This window comes from Lytechinus pictus, chromosome 2 (assembly GCF_037042905.1).
Source record: "Lytechinus pictus isolate F3 Inbred chromosome 2, Lp3.0, whole genome shotgun sequence".
Taxonomy (NCBI): Eukaryota; Metazoa; Echinodermata; class Echinoidea; order Temnopleuroida; family Toxopneustidae; genus Lytechinus; species Lytechinus pictus.
The window spans coordinates 52,406,803-52,426,761 of NC_087246.1; the positions used below are offsets into that span (position 1 = coordinate 52,406,803).

At 35.1% G+C, this 19,959-nt stretch overlaps 2 protein-coding genes across 2 annotated transcripts in view; one reads left to right on the top strand and one right to left on the bottom strand.

Moving 5' to 3' along the window:
- The window catches only part of LOC129277871 (conserved oligomeric Golgi complex subunit 4-like), a 28,552-nt gene extending 14,585 nt beyond the window's left edge, over window positions 1-13,967 (bottom strand). Inside the window, exons 1-10 of the mRNA XM_064095129.1 lie at window positions 13,837-13,967; window positions 8,412-8,494; window positions 7,517-7,631; window positions 7,075-7,125; window positions 6,212-6,338; window positions 4,518-4,711; window positions 2,746-2,902; window positions 2,208-2,376; window positions 1,657-1,753; window positions 869-1,030 (exon numbers count right to left, since the gene is read on the bottom strand). Coding sequence (XP_063951199.1) covers window positions 869-1,030; window positions 1,657-1,753; window positions 2,208-2,376; window positions 2,746-2,902; window positions 4,518-4,711; window positions 6,212-6,338; window positions 7,075-7,125; window positions 7,517-7,631; window positions 8,412-8,494; window positions 13,837-13,938 — 1,257 coding nt within the window. The 5' untranslated portion in view covers window positions 13,939-13,967. The remainder of the gene's footprint in view (window positions 1-868; window positions 1,031-1,656; window positions 1,754-2,207; window positions 2,377-2,745; window positions 2,903-4,517; window positions 4,712-6,211; window positions 6,339-7,074; window positions 7,126-7,516; window positions 7,632-8,411; window positions 8,495-13,836) is intronic.
- Window positions 13,968-16,669: 2,702 nt separating this feature from the next.
- Window positions 16,670-18,632, top strand: LOC129270764 (uncharacterized). The gene is made up of 3 exons (XM_054908091.2): window positions 16,670-16,762; window positions 17,288-17,341; window positions 18,103-18,632. Exons 2-3 carry the CDS (start codon window positions 17,305-17,307, stop codon window positions 18,531-18,533), a joined length of 468 nt encoding a protein of 155 aa, XP_054764066.2. The 5' UTR covers window positions 16,670-16,762; window positions 17,288-17,304; the 3' UTR covers window positions 18,534-18,632.
- The last annotated feature ends 1,327 nt before the right edge of the window (window positions 18,633-19,959 follow it).

The following is a 19,959-nucleotide window of genomic DNA, read 5'->3' on the forward strand; positions in this document are numbered from 1 at the left end:
TTCAACAAATACCCCCAACGTGGCCAAAGTTCTATGACCTTACATGACCTTTGACCTTGATCATGTGACCTGAAACTCGCACAGGATGTTCAGTGATACTTGGTTACTCTTATGTCCAAGTTTTATGAACTAGACCAACACACTTTCAAATATATGGCTGTAATTCAACAAATACCCCAATTTGGCCAAAGTTCATTGACCCTAAATGACCTTTGACCTTGATCATGTGACCTGAAACTTGCACAGGATGTTCAGTAATACTTGATTACTATCATGTCCAAGTTTCATGAATCAGATCCATAAACTTTCAAAGTTATTATGGTAATTCAACAGATACCCCCAATTCGGCCAAAGTTCATTGACCCTAAATGACCTTTGACCTTGGTCATGTGACGTGAAACTCATGCAGGATGTTCAGTGATACTTGATTAACCTTATGTATAAGTTTCATGAACTAGGTCCATATATTTTCTAAGTTATGATGACATTTCAAAAACTTAACCTTAGGTTAAGATTTTGATGTTGATTCCCCCAACATGGTCTAAGTTCATTGACCCTAAATGACCTTTGACCTTGGTCATGTGACATGAAACTCAGGCAGGATGTTCAGTAATACTTGATTAACCTTATGGCCAAGTTTCATGAACTAGGTCTATATACTTTCTAAGTTATGCTGTCATTTCAAAAACTTAACCTCAGGTTAAGATTTGGTGTTGACGCCGCCGCCGCCGCCGCCGCCGCCGTCGCCGTCGGAAAAGCGGCGCCTATAGTCTCACTCTGCTATGCAGGTGAGACAAAAACCACAACTGGCTATAATTGTCCAGAATTGAAAAAGAGATCATCAAGCAACATCTAAGCTCCTCCTCACCTTCATAACTGTTTCTCTCATGAAGTATTCCTCCATGACGATGTAGCTACCAATGATCTCCTGCATCCGTCTACTGAGTGTGCAGTCACGTAGCATACGTTCCAGGCAAGATAGTCTCTCTTCCTTGACAGGGCCATCCTCGTCACAAACCTCAATGTCACTCTACAAATCAAAATAACACAAAGAGTGCATATTATTATGCCATTTTCTGTTGGCTTCCACCATAACTGTAATAGGCCACTGACATTCTTCCATCTGATTAGCTGACAGCGAATTTTTAAGCGACATATACTGACAAGATGCTTGAAATTTTATTGTATCACAATTCAGCGTGAATTGATAACTTTCTAAAACATGAGATGCATATTCTATAAAAGCATATCAGTGTAAAGATAGTTCTCAAAATCCACGATATCAAGAGTATGATCATACGGTGCAAATAAGATTAAAGGTGTAAGTGACCGAAATTACCTGATGACTTTTCCCTTATAGAATGCTTCATTACATAAGAGTAACATAGAACCATCTCATGCATGGTACTTTTCAGTCATATATACCTTGCACATAGCATTCATTTTAAACATTCATATTCTTGTTACTTTACCTATTCACCTACACAGAGGTTTGTAATGCCATGCATATAAAAACTTTCTTCATTTGACCAAACATATTTACAGCTGATAATGGCATTTCTCTCTAATTTGTAAGAAAAATGCATAAATAGTTTGACCAATACATTGTATATCCACTAGGGTGGCCTAAAAAAATCAAAAGAAAGAAAGACTCACTGAAACTCTCCTCCTGATGAATCTAAGGTAGAGCTCTGTCCTTGCATTCAGTAAGGTACACTCTGCAAGTAACACATCAAGATCTCTAGGGTCTAACCTGTTCATCAGATTAAGAGATGAATAACAATATTCAGTACATTGAAAGGAAGTTATGACAAATTGATAAACTGCTTTCTTGTGGCATTGTATATACAAAGAGAGGAGGGGGATAAAAGTTATATATATTGCACAAGCCAAATCATTACAATAATCAAAGTAATTTTAACTATCTAATTTCTTAATGTTTCCCTCATGACATTTATTAATCATTATATAATATTTGTATCTGGCAATTCAATGAAAATATTCTGAGTTCTTGTAAAAAAAAGAGTAGTACAATGTATTACAATATTTCCAGATGTAGTGATGTGAGATGCACGTAATAAATACTATTTCAAACCAAAATCACAATATTCTAGACTAGCAAAAAAATTCATTGCTAAACACTTGGAATAAATACAATATTGCCTTTGCATATTCAGAAACCAGTCACAGGTTATAATTAAACTCACTTGTCATGGACATTTGAAGACTTGTAGGTTGTCCTGTTGAAGCTTTGTTGAACCTGCTGCGACTTCCTACTAAACTCTCTCTGTTCTACAAACTTATTGATAATCTTCTGGGCTTGCTTATCACATTCCTTCTGAAGAGACTCTATCAATGTTAATAATTTGCCAGGACCTAATACGGAATTTAACAAAATGTAATTGAGAAATTGTAAACACAAAGATTTAATGGATGTATTCCCACCTATTCGCAGTTATACTTGATGCCTCTTTCATTACCAGCCAAGAAATATATATCACACATCAATGATGATTCAATATATTTTGTGACAATTTAATCAAAACTAATATCACGCTACCAAGTGAGCTAGAATACTATTATCATAGCAATAATTATTTGAATTTGTTTCGAATAATGTGAATCTTGAAAAGTTGGTAATTTGTTGATTTTTGAGGGTTTTTAAGGGAATTTGGATATAAACTTTGAAACAAACTTTGCATTAAATTTTGAAATGATTGACAAGACTATATATACCCTACTCACCATAATATGTTTCCACAAGTGGTTGATGGACTTCAATGATCTTGCCTACATCTTCAAAGAGGTTTGTCAGAGCATCTGCATACAATACACCAGCTCTTCTATCAGAGCTATCAACACTAGATGCTATTTCAAGGTGTTCCCTTGCATTACTCACAATCTGTGGGGAAAACAAGCAGGAAGGTATATTTTATTGTCCATTGAATATCCAGGATTTATGAAAAAAATTATGTCTTTAAAGGACAAGTCCACCCCAACAAAAATTGATTTGAATAAAAGGAGAAAAATCCAAAACGCATAACACTGAAAATTTCTTCAAAATCGAATGTAAAATAAGAAAGTTATTACACTTTAAAGTTTTGCTTAATTTCACAAAACAGTTATATGCACATCCCTGTCAGTATGCAAATGAGCAGATTGATGACGTCAATCACTCGCTATATCTTTTGTATTTTATTACATGAAAAATGAAAAATTCTAATTTTCTCTTCATTTTCGTGTGAAATTAAATATTATTCCCCCTGAACATGTGGAAATATTATTATTTTAACAGTCTATGGCTAAATCAAGTTGGTCCTTATTGTCAAATCTGTAAAAATTGAAATAATGTATAATTCAAACAATAAAAAACAAAAGAAATAGTGAGTGAGTGACATCATCAACTCTCTAATTTGCATATCACTGAGTTGTGCATATAACTGTTTTGTGAAAAATCAGCGAAACTTAAAGATGTGATAACTTTCTTATTTAACATCCGATTTTGATGAAATTTTCAGCGTTATACTTGTTTGATTTTTCTCTATCGATTCAAATAAATAATTTTCTGGGGTGGACTTGACCTTTAATGAAAGGGCATATTGAGAGGCTAGTGCTAAAATTCCATCTTGAAGTAAACCGGTGTGTTGGCTCAGTTGGTAGAGCATCCGTCTCAAAACAGGGAGGCCGGGAGTTCAAACCCCGGCCGCATCAGACCAAAAGTCGTGAAAAGAGGGGAGTTGCTGCTACCCTGTTTGGCTTTCAACGATTAAAGGGATAGAGCCTCGTCGATCTGGCGCTGCACAGAGGCTGCTGGGCCCACAATCAATTGGGCAAAGCAAATTTTCTGAGTATTTCATTTCATGTCTATTTCGAACAATAAAATATGGATTTTTATTTTTCTTCATTTCATTTTCAAGTACTTTCTAAGAAAATAAAGCATTGCGATATACATGAACATATTTGTTGCATAATTTATACGGTGAAAATTTCAGAGATTTGTCAAACAGAAGAAAAATTGATGACTGAGAAAGCACAGGGTGATTCCATCCCCCTTCCTCTTCGCTTTCCCACTCCTCCTCAATTACAACAAAGGACTTACTGATTTTTATGCACTAAAATTCATGAAAAGCAAACCACTGCAAATTATGTCTCATACAGGCTTGTCTGGACATATTAATACTGTGCTTCAGAGAGAGATTGTTTCAGACTCCTTGGCATGCTATTTTTATTCATGAGTCCACAGTTTTGAATGGGTCCACTCTTCTGAAAAGTGGACTCATGAATAAAATGACATGCTTAACCATGGCAACCAGCGTTAAATCAGAGCAAATTTGACAAAAGTTTATAACAGTATTGGACATTTATTAATATATGTGGTAAATTGAGTATAATATATATATGAAATCTGCATAAACTATAAGTTCAACAGATGGTTTTCAAAACCACCTTTGTGAATTCAGGCCAATGATTTCAACCTTTGACAACAATTTGATTGCTCGAAATGAAAATGCCTTTACCTGAGCCTGTAAATAAGTAGAAAACTTGGTCAGGCCTTCCTCATGAAGATTCAGCAAAGGAAAGATCTTGAAGAAGCGTTCTACAGAGGGTCTGTCGGAGGAACTGATGGCTTGGTCTAGCTTCTTCCTAACCAATGCCTTCAGGTTCTGTTCTCCTTCATGAAGTACCTTGAGGGATGCATCGATGCTGCTTCCTGTAAAGAAGGTAGTGAGACTATTTCATGTAGTAGTTGGTTAAATATTAGAAGATTTTCAGTTGAGTTCAAGGTTGCCTATATGATTCATTAGACTGCATCACATACACATGACAAATAAAACGATAAATGTATGATAAACTGCTATGTGCAGCACCAGTTACAATCTGGGATCCGTAACAAAAAGCTTAGCAATTAAATATCGGGCAATTCCATAAAGTAATCAACCTTTTTGTACATCAGACTCCCATTTTTCTCAAGTTTTACTTCACTTCATAAACTGACCAAGTCATGGTCATTTGAGAGCATTACAGACTGTCAAAAGAACAAGAAATTAGAGACAGAAAATTTCATGAAGGTCCCACATATTGGAGGTCGGATGTACATATTTTATGGAATTGCCCCATAGACAAATTTAGATTGACCATTATGTACAATCACTTGTGAAAATGAATTGTACAATCAGTTGTCAATTTTTGTGTTACAGGACACTAAATGTAAATAAAATCCATCTTCAGCTTGTGTACAGAAATATAGCGGCATGGCAATCATTCATCCAGATCATGTCAGATGTCATTGTTGGTTCCAGCACCTTTACTAACATTGATTGTTGACCCAGAAACTGTTATGCGTCAACTTTCATGGAGAATTTTACCTTTCTTCAAATACTGTCAAATCATCCAGGGTAGAATAATCCAAAGTAGACAATAGACATTATGCAATTTGATTCATAATCTTCACGTTGGATCATATGGTAAAGTCATTATCTCACTATCCCTAGTCCGACACTGCTTGAATGTGATGGGACAAATGCAGGCAAATAATGCGATAGGACAAATCACTGACTGAGCTCTAAAGATGCAGCCACATTATAAGGAATTCCAATGCTTTCCACCGAGTATATTTTCAGAAAACTAAAATCTACCCTCTATGAAGGGTCAAGACAGACTTGACATTTATCTGGGGCCCGTCTTATGATTGATCAAGTATATGGAAATCCATCATTGTCATGATTTTTCCTCAAAAAATTTGCAAAATGTCTTTGTAAAACAAAGAGGAGCACACTGAATTACCAAGACAATAATGAACATATGAGTATACATCATATCTTGGAAACATTTTGAACAAACATGGATTTTTCAATGTTGGCATTGCTGGCTTTCCATGGTTGTGGTTGGTCAGATAAATCATATGTTTGTGTAAGATGGTGCCCTGGGGCCCGCCTTACAAAGAAGTATGATTGATCCCATCAATCGTAACTCTATGGAAATCCATCAGTGTCATCATTTTTTCTACAGGAAATTTGCACAATGTCGTTTGTAAACAAAGAGAAGCACAGTGAATTTTCAAGTAAACAATAAATGCATGAATTTACATCATAGTTTGAAATTATTTTGAACAAACATGCAAAAAATAGATGTTAACGTTGCTGGCCTTCCATAGTTATGATTGATTGGATCAATCACAACTTTTTGTAAGACAGGGTCCTGATCAGCTTACCTTCCCTTGCATCTGTTAATGCCTGTTTGAGGACCTTCTCATCTAGGGTGAGATAGCGATGGATGTGGCCAGCTGCCTTTTCATAGTCCTCGGATTGTAAAGCTGTCTGAACTCCATCTGTACAAAACTAGGGTGGTTGCAAAAAGATGATATTAAACAAATGAAATATTGCAGAATGAGCCAGAGAATTGGTGGAAATAGATGCTGTGATGTTGTCATGTGTCTTGGTAATAAAATATTATATTTCATAGCCTGTTGATCCTCAGAATCTATCAATATTATGCATTTTATAGAGACTTCTTAAACAAAGGTTTTTCTTGAAAACGTTTTAAGTTTGTAAGATGATTGATGGGCAAAGAATTAAGAACAAACAATTATGCAAAATGGAATCTAAATATCATACTCCACTAAATTTTTAAATATAATACATAGAATTCAATGTCACGTATGTCCCTGAAATGCAATATGTTTCGTCAATTAATTTTTTTTAAGTTTTGCAACACACTTACAATTAAATTACAATGAATTGTAAAATTACTTGTATCATCCATGTGACATGGTCCTGGTCCACCAAATAATAAGCCAATAATTTACAAAGATGTCAAACTACCGGTAGTCTATTCACAGAGATTTAGGCCACAAACTATATACTGTATAGTCTGTAATTTGAGAGAGGACTAACACGCCTAAGATTTAATGTTTGTTCTTAAAATGTTTTATAATCAATTTTATTGTGCTCCTTCAAAAAAAATGTCAACAGAATCTAAAAGGGAAAGAAAAAAGATCTTAACATGAAGACATCCTTTCATATTCATGACATCTGCACATAAATTCTGAGTATTTTAATGTACCAGGATACTTACCTTTAAATCTAAGATATCATTGACTCTCTGAATGGCACTTTGGACTCGACTCTGTGATACAGGTTTAGAGGGAGAAATAGAATAAAAAAGACTATCAATTTTAATCTAAAAACCATTACTGTTTAGTCATTAATTTTTAATAAAAGTTCAAAGATTATGATGCTAAGATCAGTGAATAGCTAACCCCATGAATAGCACTCACATAAAAAATACAATTAATTAAAACTAAATAATTTCATACTTTTGCAAGATTTACTCTTTAATAGTGATAAATATTTATTTGATTAGTCATAAGGAAGATGATCGTATTAAGTGAAAGTGAAAATGAAACTTGTAATATCACATTAGTGAAAACAGTACACCATTCAAAGTACTGGCTCTACTATGATTTTTTTTTTTTTCATTAAAAAAAAGGTTGAGCTTTTAATATGTCTGAACATACCTTGGCTAGATCAAGCTGTCTGACTTTACTGCTAACATTCTCTGCTAGCTCTGAAGTGCAACCTATCATTCCACTAAGCTTTTTGGCATCCAATGACACATGCTGTAAGTTGGGACTGGGAACAAGCAATAAAAAACAATTGGTAAAAAAAAGATATTCTTGTTCATTTAATGAATGAACATTATACTCACAAAATTAGATAATAAAAAAAATTTGTGTCCAAGTTGTAAAAATTAATAATATACTTTTGACAAAGTTTTGAGGATATTATTGGTCAACATTTAATAAACGCTAGTATACAAATAGCAAATAGGCATGAGTGCGATGGTGCGACATTTCGCATGAGGTGAAAGAAAGATGCTCTATTTCTTTCACCGAATGCAAAATCTCGCACGATTGCACGAATATGAATATTCGCTATTTGCGTTGTACTACGCCTCAGAATCTAGCGAAAATATGAAAAAACAAGAGTTTTTCCCTGCAGTAATCTATGAAAAGGGAACAAAAATATTGAAAGCGAAAAGCAAAATCCCACAAGCGCACATGACCTCGGGCAGCATTGCGCATACACGTATTGCTCCTTCATTTTTACTGAGCGCAATGAATTAAATCGTATTGTGACGTCACCTCCTAAAGCTGTGCAACGGTACTATTTGGACGGTACATTTTGGATGGTACATCGTGTGTGCAATGTTACGAATGTTTGACACTCAGTCTCCAATTTGCTTGCGTACAACTAGCAAAGTAGGCGTTGTACAATATACAAAATGACCTGTACCCTTCTTATACACATTGGTAACCTCCTATTCTACACTGGCTTTCTACAAAATGTGGCAGAGATTGTTGCTGACACTTGCCGTACCAAGTCTAATCAAGCCTTGACCGATATACGTACCCCATTCTATGCAAGGAGTTCATTTTAGCCTCAAGATGGCCATGATGATCCAGTAACATATCAATTTCATCTGTAACTGATTGCTGAAAGAGTAATTGAAACAAAATCAAATTAGTAGAATTACACAATTACTCTGAGGTCATACACAATGGTCACTGTGGGTGAATAAGTATGCTTCTATATGTATATTTATGTACATATGTATAAATATGTAAGACAATATGATCACAATAACTGTTGAGATGAAATTTTCCAAATGTATGTATTGGTATACATATACAAATTACAGGTAATGTGTATCAATCAATGTATAGGTGTATGGTTGAGTGTGCTTTTGCACATAAATGTATGTATGTATGTCTGTATACAACAATACGAACATAAAACTGTCAAAATGAATTTTCCAAATGTATGCATGTGTTGGTGTACATTGCATAAATGTAATGTGTATTAATCAATGTATTAATATTCTTTGTGTAACAAATTTGTGTAAATGAAATAAAATTTAATATAAATATTTTTGCTATTTTGAGTGTAAGAAATATTTTCATAACTTTGCAACAATAAATTGAACCTAACTTAACTGAAAACCAGAAGTGTTTTCAGAGTGGGGAGAGCTCATTGGATGTGGAGGAATTGAGCAGGTTTTTGACATTTCACAGGTCTGCTCAATGTTTTTGAATGTGGGAGAAACCATACCCTGTATTCCTGGAATGTTTGTACTAGGAGATACGAATACCTTGATGGAAGACCTCATTATTATTGATTCTAGGTGAAGTGAAACACCCCTGGACTAGAAATTTGTGGCTGTAAACCCTTGTTGACCAATGGGTGAAGAGTGGCTGTAAACCCTTGTTGACAAATGGGTGAAGAGTGGCTGTAAACCCTTGTTGACAAATGGGTGAAGAGTGGCTGTAAACCCTTGTTGACAAATGGGTGAAGAGTGGCTGTAAACCCTTGTTGACAAATGGGTGAAGAGTATTACATAATTTATGCAAAATAAGATGCTATTGGAAACTTTCTTCCAACCTGCATTATTGATCAGGTAAGTCACCCTGACTTGCGTTCCGCCTCAGGAGTGTTGAGCTGTAAGAATCCAGATCAAGATCCTTCCTGCATTCTCTAACATCATGCCAGGATCTAATTGGAGTAACAAGCTTGGTGATCCCTTGACAGATGTTTCCTGCTGGAGAAATCCTTTCGATTTCTTCTGTTCACTTATGCTGAATGAAAGTACGCTCTATGAAAGGCTCTAACAGTGCAATTTACTGTAATTGCCTCTCCATGCATCGAGAGTTTAAGGCATTACAAGCTTGTCGCCAACCAATATAAGAAAAAATAATTAAAAGTGCGGAGATGCCAGGGTAGTATTACATGGAGGCATTAACAAAAGCTACCCAATACAGTAATATTCACCACTCTATATCCAAAGGTTCCTAACAGGAAGTGAAGGTATTTTGCTCCTGTGAACACTACAAGCAGAAAACAGAAAAAGAAAATCATAACATCAATCCAAGATGTAGAAACCTGGCCCTAAATTGTTGTTTTTAGACATTATCATATCTACACCTTCCTTGCTCCCCCCCCCCCCATTCCATATTTAGTCTTTTTTTATTTGGTATTGTTTTTGTTGGTGTTTTCTTTATATCTCTGATTTTTTTTTTAATGTATATTGTGCATTGCTAGTATTTTGTTATAATGTACTGTAATGATTTTAATGAAACTATTTTACAAATGTGGAAAAATTAATTTCATATTCAGGATGTATTGAATGGGTGCTGCTTGCGATTTAAGTTGGTATGAATTATAGGAGAACATTGGAGGACTAGGCCAATTTACTCCTGGGTCCCGTAACACAAAGCTTAGCAATGATCGTAGAACTTTTTTCTACGATTATTCCATCGACTACAATGTACGATCAATCGTTAAAATCAAGCATACGATTAATCGCTAACCTTTGTGTTACGAGACCCAGGACTGAATACTGAGACTTGTCAACCACCTAGAGGAGAGATAAAGCTTTGAGGTCATGTAGAAATCAACAAGAGCCTGTTTGGACATTACTGCAAATATAACCATGGTGATCCGAGAGGTCAGAAGGTGTGGATTCTGGGGATGGTGGAGAGAGCCAGTAACTGCATTGTCCTCTACCCTGTCGATACTGACCCCTCTCATCGAGCGCCACATTGAAAAGGGGACCACAAAATACACGGATGGAAAGAGGTGCTACTCATCACTCAATGACTGTGGTTACCACCACTTCACCGTGAAGCATACGAGGTCTTTCAAGCAGGTGTACCAACATACAGCAACTGGTGAGCAGACCGTGGTGCATACTGATCAAAGGAGCTTGGAAACTTGCTAAGGATCATTAACACTATACATGTATAAACGGCACAAGCATCGGCAACTTCGAGGGGCATCTCAGCAAGGTCATTTGGAGGAACAGGGTCACTACAACATGTGGATGTCATGTTCACATTAATCACAGAGTACTACACACTCCAGTGGAAACCTTCCCTGGAAGTACAACAGCTGCTGTTCGATTCATGGTCAGCCAAACAGGAGGATCAGGTGATCAGGAAGACAAGACCGTGAACCCCTCATTGGGCCCACCGGCAACTGGAGAACCAAGCACTACCAGTGTGCCAGATAATGATTCAACTGTACCTGCTGAACACTGCCCTTCAACTTCATCCAGCTCCACTACAGCTTTTCTGACCACCCAATAGATGCCATTGGATTCTTGAATGAAATGACACAACGCTTCTCCTCCATCCCTCACTCCAAAATCAAGAAAATCTACTTGAAGCACTGTGCATCAAAAGCAAATGCAAGGAAATCAGGCTCTAAGCATAACAAGTGGTATTCTCTGCTATTCACATGGATTCATACTACTGCAGTTGGGCAAGCAAGTAAATGCAGTCACTTACGCATCCATCGTACACAATGACAGACTTCCAATACGAATGGTGATTCTAAGACAGGAACCTTAATAGCAATTGAATTAGAGAGGTGTGCGATATTGATTCAATGAATAGACATAGATCTACACAACCTATAAATGCATGATTCTGACTTTTTTTAAACACTGAAACATTTAGATTGTTCTAGTCTATAGGGTATATCGCTAATCAGAACTCAGATGCATTATGGGTTCGCAAATGGGGCAATTCGCTAGTTCTGCGCACGCGCACTGCGAACTGTCCGCTAGTGCGTGTGCGCAAAGGCCCCTTTTACAATCCCATAATGCATTGTGGTTCTGATTAGCGATATACCTTATTCTGAGATGTTACCATTGACATAGATTTTATAAAATCAAAATTATTTAAATTTCATCCTCTCACATTATTTGTATGCTTCTGCCCTTTTTCACGTTTGTAAGGTGAGATCATCAGATAAAATCGGTCAGAATACAATGCTTAATTTTGAAAATCACAAGTGGTCTTTTGAAATCTCACAGAGTGAGATACACAGTATTACACAACTTCATGACAAGTTGAACTTAAACATTTTATTGACATTGCCATTGCCATTGTACTGCAGTTAAAAATTGACAAATACTAATAGATTATCATGATTATGAAGAGTTACCTGCCCACAATTCAAAATGTCAAGCTTTTCTGCAATATTTTTTGTTCTAAAATGTCTTTTCATGTTCAAAACATTCGAGAGGTATTTTCGAACGGTGTTCGAAGTAGATTTAAATGACCGACTGGTGGTCGAACAATAGTCCTTTCATTCAGGCCAATTCTGCTTGATTCAGAATAAGTGTGATGGGGGCTTTAGAATCCAGATCAAGATCCTTCCTGCATTCTCTAACATCATGCTAGGATCTAATTGGAGTAACAAGCTTGATGATCCCTTGACAGATGTTTCCTGCTGGAGAAATCCTTTCGATTTCTTCTGTTCACTTATGCTGAATGAAAGTATGCTCTATGAAAGGCTCTAACAGTGCAATTTACTATAATTGCCTCTTCTGACCTCAGTGAGACAAAATTTTGGGTGGAAAAAATCATGCTTTTGTTGGCGTTGTTTCTTTTGTCCTTTTGCAAACCAAGTCTCCAATGTGGGAGATTGTCTCCCCTATTGGAGAGAGTCTCCTATATTGGCTGTGTGCCTCTACTGATTATGACGAGTTACCTGCCCACAATTCAAAATGTCAAGCTTTTCTGCAATATTTTTTGTTCTAAAATGTCTTTTCACAAAATGAAATTAACATCAATGCAATGTTCGTTGAATATGTTTTTCTACTAGTACTAGCTACTTTTAATTGCAATGTTTAATTTCAACGTCTACATGTATCTTAAATTAATATTTAAAGGACAAGTCTACCCCAACAAAAACTTGATTTGAATAAAAAGAGAAAAATTCAACAAGCATAACACTGAAAATTTCATCAAAATCGGATGTAAAATAAGAAAGTTATGGCATTTTAAAGTTTCGCTTCATTTCACAAAACAGTTATATGCATATCTCGGTCGGTATGCAAATGAGGAACTGATGACATCACTCACTCACTATTTCTTTTGTATTTTATTATATGAAATATGAAATATTTTTATTTTCTCGTCATTGTCATGTGAAATGAAGTTTCATTCCTCCCTGAACACGTGGAATTCCATTATTTTATCATTTTGTGCTTCAGGCAAGGAGGTCCTAATCATCAAATTCATAAAACTTCTTCTTCTTCTTCTTCTTTGTAGTCTGCTTCCTTCAATCCTGAAGATTTCTTGCAGAATGAAGATTCTTGCAGAATTTTGAAATATTGTATAATTCAAACAATAAAAAACAAAAGAAATAGTGAGTGAATGACATCATCGACTCTCTCATTTGGATGTAACTGGCTCGTTCATATAACTATTTTGTTAAAAATAAGTGAAACTTTGAAAAATCGTAACTTTTTTATTTTACATCCGATTTTGATGAAATTTTCAGCATTGTGCTTGTCTGATTTTTCTCTATTGATTCAAATCGATATTTTTCTGAGGTGGACTTCACCTTTAATAAAAATTGTTAAATCAATGTATCGCCATTTTGCCAATGTTTGCGGCCACAATTCGAGAGCACCCGCCTCTCATTTGACATACATGTAGCACATTGCACATTCAACTTCAAGTGTCGATGCGTGTGAACGCCGCTGAACAGCCATTCGCCCCTACAGGCTATATCACGCTCGGACCCCACCCATACGAGCATTACATCATACATGCTCGTATGAAAATCACAGGCAAAACGCCCGGCCTTCGCAGCAGCAAGCCCCGGCACCAGCGGCGGAGCTACTTCCCAGACCCCGGCCATTTGCCGGCCAGGGAATGTTGATTGTTGGCAAAATCAAAAGACTAACTCGAATTTGAAGTTCCATACACTAACTTGAACACACACACAAACATATCATTAAATTCGCACTTCTCACAGTTCTCACCTCTTCCTTTGAGAGTTTCACAAGAGCAGTTTGGATTTCACTTATTTCTGTCAAATTTTCGACTGATCCTCCAACTCTTTCAGAGGACGTGGCGGCCGCCATCTTGAGATAAAAAGCGCAGTCAGCGCGCGATGATCGAGCGAAAGATACGGTACCTGTTAGTATTTTCGAGTTTTTTTTTTTTTTTTTTTTTTTTTTTTTTTTGTAATATAAAGTTTTTAAAAAATAAAAAAATAAAAAAAGGAAAAAAGGGAAAGAGAGGGTGAAAAGGTAAAAAAAAAGTGTAGAGTGACAAATGTCTAGCGAAAACATGTGAATAGCAAAAAAAAAACCAAAAGCAAAAAAAAATAGCAATAAAAATGAATAAGAAAAACTATTCAAAAAGATAAACGGAAGAAGAAAAGTGAAGAAGTTAAAGTTAAAAAAAAAATGTAAGGGTTTTTTCGGGGTTTTTTTAAGTTGACAAGTAAAATGAAAGCGGATAAAAGCGATCACAATACTATCTCAAATGTAAAATAATGATAATAGTAATAATAATAATAATAAAGTGAAAAGTGAAAAGTGATAAAAGCACATTAATAAAAGTAAAGTAGAAGTTTAAAAGTAAAACGAATAATGAAAAATAAAAAGTGTTATAGGTGAAAGGAAGGTGTAAAGTGAAAAATCAAATAGGCAGAAAAGTTAAAATTATGTTACACTCTCAAATAGCGAAGGCAAAGTAAAAACAACGTTATATAATGAAAAGCGAAGAGTGAAAAGGTAAAAGTTAAGTGTGAAACGTAAGTAAAAGGTGAAAAGTCACAATTAATTGAAGGGTGAGTGTAACATGGAAATTGAACCAAAATAAGAAAGAGTAAAGAGTGAAGAGTGAAAAGTTGATAAGTGGAAAGGTAAAGAATGAAAATGGTAAAGAAGAAATTAAAGTGTGAACATTAAATTCTAACAAAAAAGTTTAAGATTCAAATTGGATTGCGAGAAAATAAAAGGTGAAAAGCGAAAAGTGAAAATCCAAAGGAAGCAAAAAAGGTATAATTGGAAACTAAAAAAAATAAAAAGTGACATATACGAAAGATGAAGAGTTAAAAGGAAAAGGGAAGAGAAAAGGGGAAAGGAAAGTGGAAAAGTGATAAGTTATATTAAAATGTAAAACTTAAAAGTGAAAAAAGGTACAAGTAAAAATCGTAAAAGCAGGCGAACAGTGAAACTGAAATTTAGAATATGAAATGTAAACAGTGAAAATTACAAATTAAGTAAGAATTTACAGCAGAAAGATACAAATATAACAGTTAAAAGTGAATATCTAAAGGCAAAAATTCTGCTATTATCAAAATGCAAATGTCTACCGAAAACATGTGAATAGCAAAAAAAAAATACCAAAAGCAAAAAAAATAGCAATAAAAAAAAATAAATAAGAAAAACTATTCAAAAAGATAAACGGAAGAAGAAAAGTGAAGAAGTTAAAGTTTAAAAAAAATGTAAGGGTTTTTTAAGTTGACAGGTAAATTGAAAGCGGATAAAAGCGATCGCAATACTATCTCATATGTAAAATAATGATAATAGTAATAATAATAATAATAATAATAAAGTGAAAAGTGATAAAAGCACATTAATAAAAGTAAAGTAAAAGTTTAAAAGTAAAACGAATAATAAAAAATAAAAAGTGTTATAGGTGAAAGGAAAGTGTAAAGTGAAAAATCAAATAGGCAGAAAAGTTAAAATTATGTTACACTCTCAGTAAATAGCGAAGGCAAAGTAAAAACAACGTTATATAATGAAAAGCGAAGAGTGAAAAGGTAAAAGTTAAGTGTGAAACGTAAGTAAAAGGTTAAAAGTCAAAATTAAGAGGAGGGTGAGTGTAACATGGAAAGTGAACCAAAAAAATGAAAGAGTAAAGAGTGAGGAATGAAAAGTTGATAAGTGGAAAGGTAAAGAATGAAACTGGTAAAGAAAAAAATAGCGTGAACATTACATACTAAAAAAAAAGTTTAAGTAAGAGATTTAAAGTGGATTGCAAAAAAATAAAGGTGAAAAGCGAGTAGTGAAAATCCAAAGGAAGCAAAAAAGGTATAATTGAAAACTAAATAATAAAAAGTGACATAGGAAAAGTGAAGAGTTAAAAGAAAGCTAGGATATAGAAAAGTGGAAAGGAAAGAGGAAATGTGAAAGTTATATTAAAAAGTAAAACTGAAAAGTGATAAAATACAACTGAGTAAAAAGATATCGTAAAGCAGGCGAACAGTGAAAAGTTAAAATTTTAAAGTGAAATGTAAACAGTGAAAATTACAAATTAAGTAGGAATTTACAACAGAAAGATTCAAATATAACATTTAAAAGTTAATATCTAAAGGCAAAAATTATGCTATTATCAAAATGCATTTATATATATTATTGTCAATCGCATACTATAGTGTTTTTTTTTTTTCCTTTTCCTCACCTGCACAACAGATCTCGTCTGTTTATGGTTATTTTATGCCATGAGTTGTTTGCTCTGTGCCATCTAACCTCAACCTTTTCTATTGAAACTCCAGCCCATGCACGGATCGATGAATAAATACAACTCCAGTATACTTTTGAAGTTATCAGAACGGGTATGCAATATACACCTCTCTGCAGTCTTGTATACGTCTCTGCACTCTCTGAAATCAATATGCAGTCATCCATTCTAGTTTAATCCCGGAGTTTATGATTACCGTAGTTGACAGCTGATAGATAAGCCTACTAGTATCTTACAGAAGCGATTCTATGATGTTTTCATGGTTATGATGAGGTGATACATTTATATACCAGGAGGTTGTTTGAAACAAGGGAAACTTGTGAACCCGTCTGCAAAACTGAAATAGCAGAGCCTAGACAGAACTGCAAACACTTCACAAGGACTTGGTTCAATCAAAAGTTTTTTTTTTTCAGTGTTACAGTATAGTGAAGGGTAAGTATACATCCTACGCTTGTTAAGGTCTTACGCTTGATTCTCTACTCTTTTGTAAAGATATAGAGTCTGTGTAATTTTTCTACTCTTATATACTATATTCTTAAGTAAATATTTATATTTTTTTCTCTCCCCACAGACGCATAGGGGTATACCCCTCCCTACTTCTTCCGGGGGCATGATTATATATACCTTTCATTACTTGATATATAAGAGACACATTGATTAGAATATTATGCGAGTTGATATGCTGGTTTATTGCCGAGATATAGTTTTCATTAATTAGATTGTTGATTCTTCTCACATTTTTTTCTTACTCATGTATGTTTAATTTACTGTAAACTACGAAGAGTTGAATACTTTGTTTACTATTACTATAGTATTTATTCGATTGCCGTACGCAGCGAGTGGGGTCCTGAGTCCCCCTCCCCCAAAAAGAAAACATTTTTAGGGGGCAAAATGATTGTTTTCTTACATTTGCGATTTATTTTCAATGAGTTTGAATTTCTTTCTTTCCCTCTGAAGATCCCGAAACAATCACGATGGCGACGAACATTTCAACAGCAGCTATGATGACAAGTAAGAATGATTTTATACAGTGGTACTTATCGAGTGGTGTATATAAACTTTCGATATGATTCATTTCACATACAGGCCCATTTCCCAAGTAATGGAGGTCGTAATTACTAAAATACAATTCATACCACCATTTACCTGTTTGTTAAAAGTATATATAATGAGGATTGACAAGTCAAGTTCACGGATGTGTCGATCGTGCGTGCCGGAAAACCTAATTACAGTTATCTAAAAAAATCATGCCGAAGTATTATGGGAATAGGAAATATAAATTCTATAGAACTATTCAACTTGACTTTTGGGTTTCCTTTGTTATCGAAGCATGTTGACGAGCAAATATAAAGAATGTAAGAGGCCACACCTTTTGGCTTCCAATTTGTTTACCCCCCTCCCTGAATTGCAAAGGAAATGGAGGGGGGGGGGTGTAATAACAATGAACTATTCAATTTTACGTGCTTATTCTGACAATATCAAAGCTGCAGCTTCTATTTATTAACGATCATGATGAAGAAGAAATATAGCTTAAAACATATTCATAAAACATTAATGTCTTGACGACAGAGATTTATTTATGAATATAAAAAATAAGTAAAATTATTTCCCCCTTTTTCCTTTCGTAGACCTAAGTTATATTTTTATGTATAGTTTTTACACTTAAACAAGGATGTTTTCCGGGGATGTTTTATAAAATTATATTTGTTTTGTATACTGGCCTATCCCACATGATTCCTATTGTTCTTTCCATAACTTTATCTGAAATACAGCACTGACGACAATGGAAGCTGAAGGCGAAATCATCTTCAACTTCACCGGCCTTTGGATCTCGATCGGAGTTCTTGGATTCTTCGTCGTCGTCGTCGTCCTCTACGGCCTTATCACCGCATGGTCTGGTAGATTAATCCTCCCGCAGAGAGCCGAGGACAAGGAGCCACTCTCCCCGGACCATCGCGACAACGACGTCGAAAACGGTGACAAGAAAACATCACTGAGAACCACGGCGGAGGCAGAGGGCAGCCAAGAAGCGGAGAACGCAATGGTTGCCGATGAGCCACCATCGTATGACAAAGCAGTGCTTGGTGCATCGTCGGGCCAGGAGGCAGCAACAAACACGGACGATGGAAAGCTTGTTGATGGTACAGACGTCACGGTAGAAGTTTACGAACAGAAAGTTGATACTGCCGACGAAATTGCATAAGAAGGATCTATTCTAACCCCGATTCTAACAACTGAAACTGAAATAAATTAGACCAATTTGCAAATCGATTAATTAGTCGTTGAAGCGATCAGATAATCATAATTATTGAACAAAGTCGTATTAAAAAAAATCATATTTTGTTATGATATACCTCCATTTATTGATGAGGGATATTGCATAATCATTATCACGTGCAAGTCACAATGTCTCTGTGGTCTAGTGGTTAAGGCACCGGCGTTCAATGCTGGGGGCCCGGGTTCGATTCCCGGCAGAGACATTTATTCGGCATTGCCAATTTTTCAAAAGGGCAGTTAGCTCTGGGGAACCTTGATTTAAGCTACGCCTACCATTGTTCTCTTCATCCATTTCTTTCACAAAATATATATATATATATATATATATATTTTTTTTTTTTTGAATTTTTGGCTCCCCATAGGTTTAGCACAGACATACGTAGTTGGCATACGTTGACTAAATCGTCCATCTCATTTACTCAATTCCGCATGTCCATTAAATTTTGATTGACGGCAAATCAAATTTTGGGCTCAATTACTTTCTTCAATTACAATTATGTAATTGAAGAAATTTTCAATTACAATTACTTTTCAATTATATTATATTTTTTCAATTACAATTACCAATTCCTTTTTTCAATTACAATTTCAATTACTTTCTATAAAAGTCATAAATGAAATCAATTTGTATTCTGTATGTACTAGCACCATCTACTAGTATATCAACAGACATTCAATCTAGCTCTCCATATTCATCCAGCCCATAGAATTTTGGTTACACTTCGTAATTCCGAATGTTTTTTATTCCGAAGGTTCGTAATTCCGAAACACGCAAATTGCCTATACCTCGATGTTCGTTAATCCGAAAACGTAAAAGGGTTCGTTAATCCGAACATTTGTGGCTTTATTCCGAAGGTTCGTTATTCCGAAGGTTCGATAATCCGAAAACGAAATAAGGTTCAATGTTCCGAAGGTCCGTTAATTAGAAAACGAAATAAGGTTCATTGTTCCGAAGGTTCGTTTATCCGAAAACGAAATAAGGTTCATTGTTCCGAAGGTTCGTTAGTCCGAAAACGAAATAAGGTTAGTTAATCATTTAGTTTTCGGACAAACGAACCTTCGGAATTACGAACCTCATTTCTTTTTCGGATTAACGAACCTTCGGAATTACGAACCTCACTTTGTTTTCGGACTAACGAACCTTCGGAATTACGAACCTCATTTCGTTTTCGGACTAACGAACCTTCGGAATTAAGAACCTTCGGAAATACGAACCTTCGGAATAACGAAGCTTCGGAATTACGAATGTATGCGGAAAAAAAAAAAAAAGCAAAAAAAAAAAAAAAAAGACATTTATAAAGCATCAACAAGTTATTTTTGGATGTCTTTTGAAAATCAAGTATAGAAAATAT

Excerpts from the sequence above, each read along its gene's own strand:
- LOC129270764 (XM_054908091.2), top strand. The coding sequence starts at position 17,305 with ATGGCGACGAACATTTCAACAGCAGCTATGATGACAA. Across the intron at positions 17,342-18,102 it reads AACAGCAGCTATGATGACAA|CACTGACGACAATGGAAGCT; the intron begins GTAAGAATGATT and ends TCTGAAATACAG.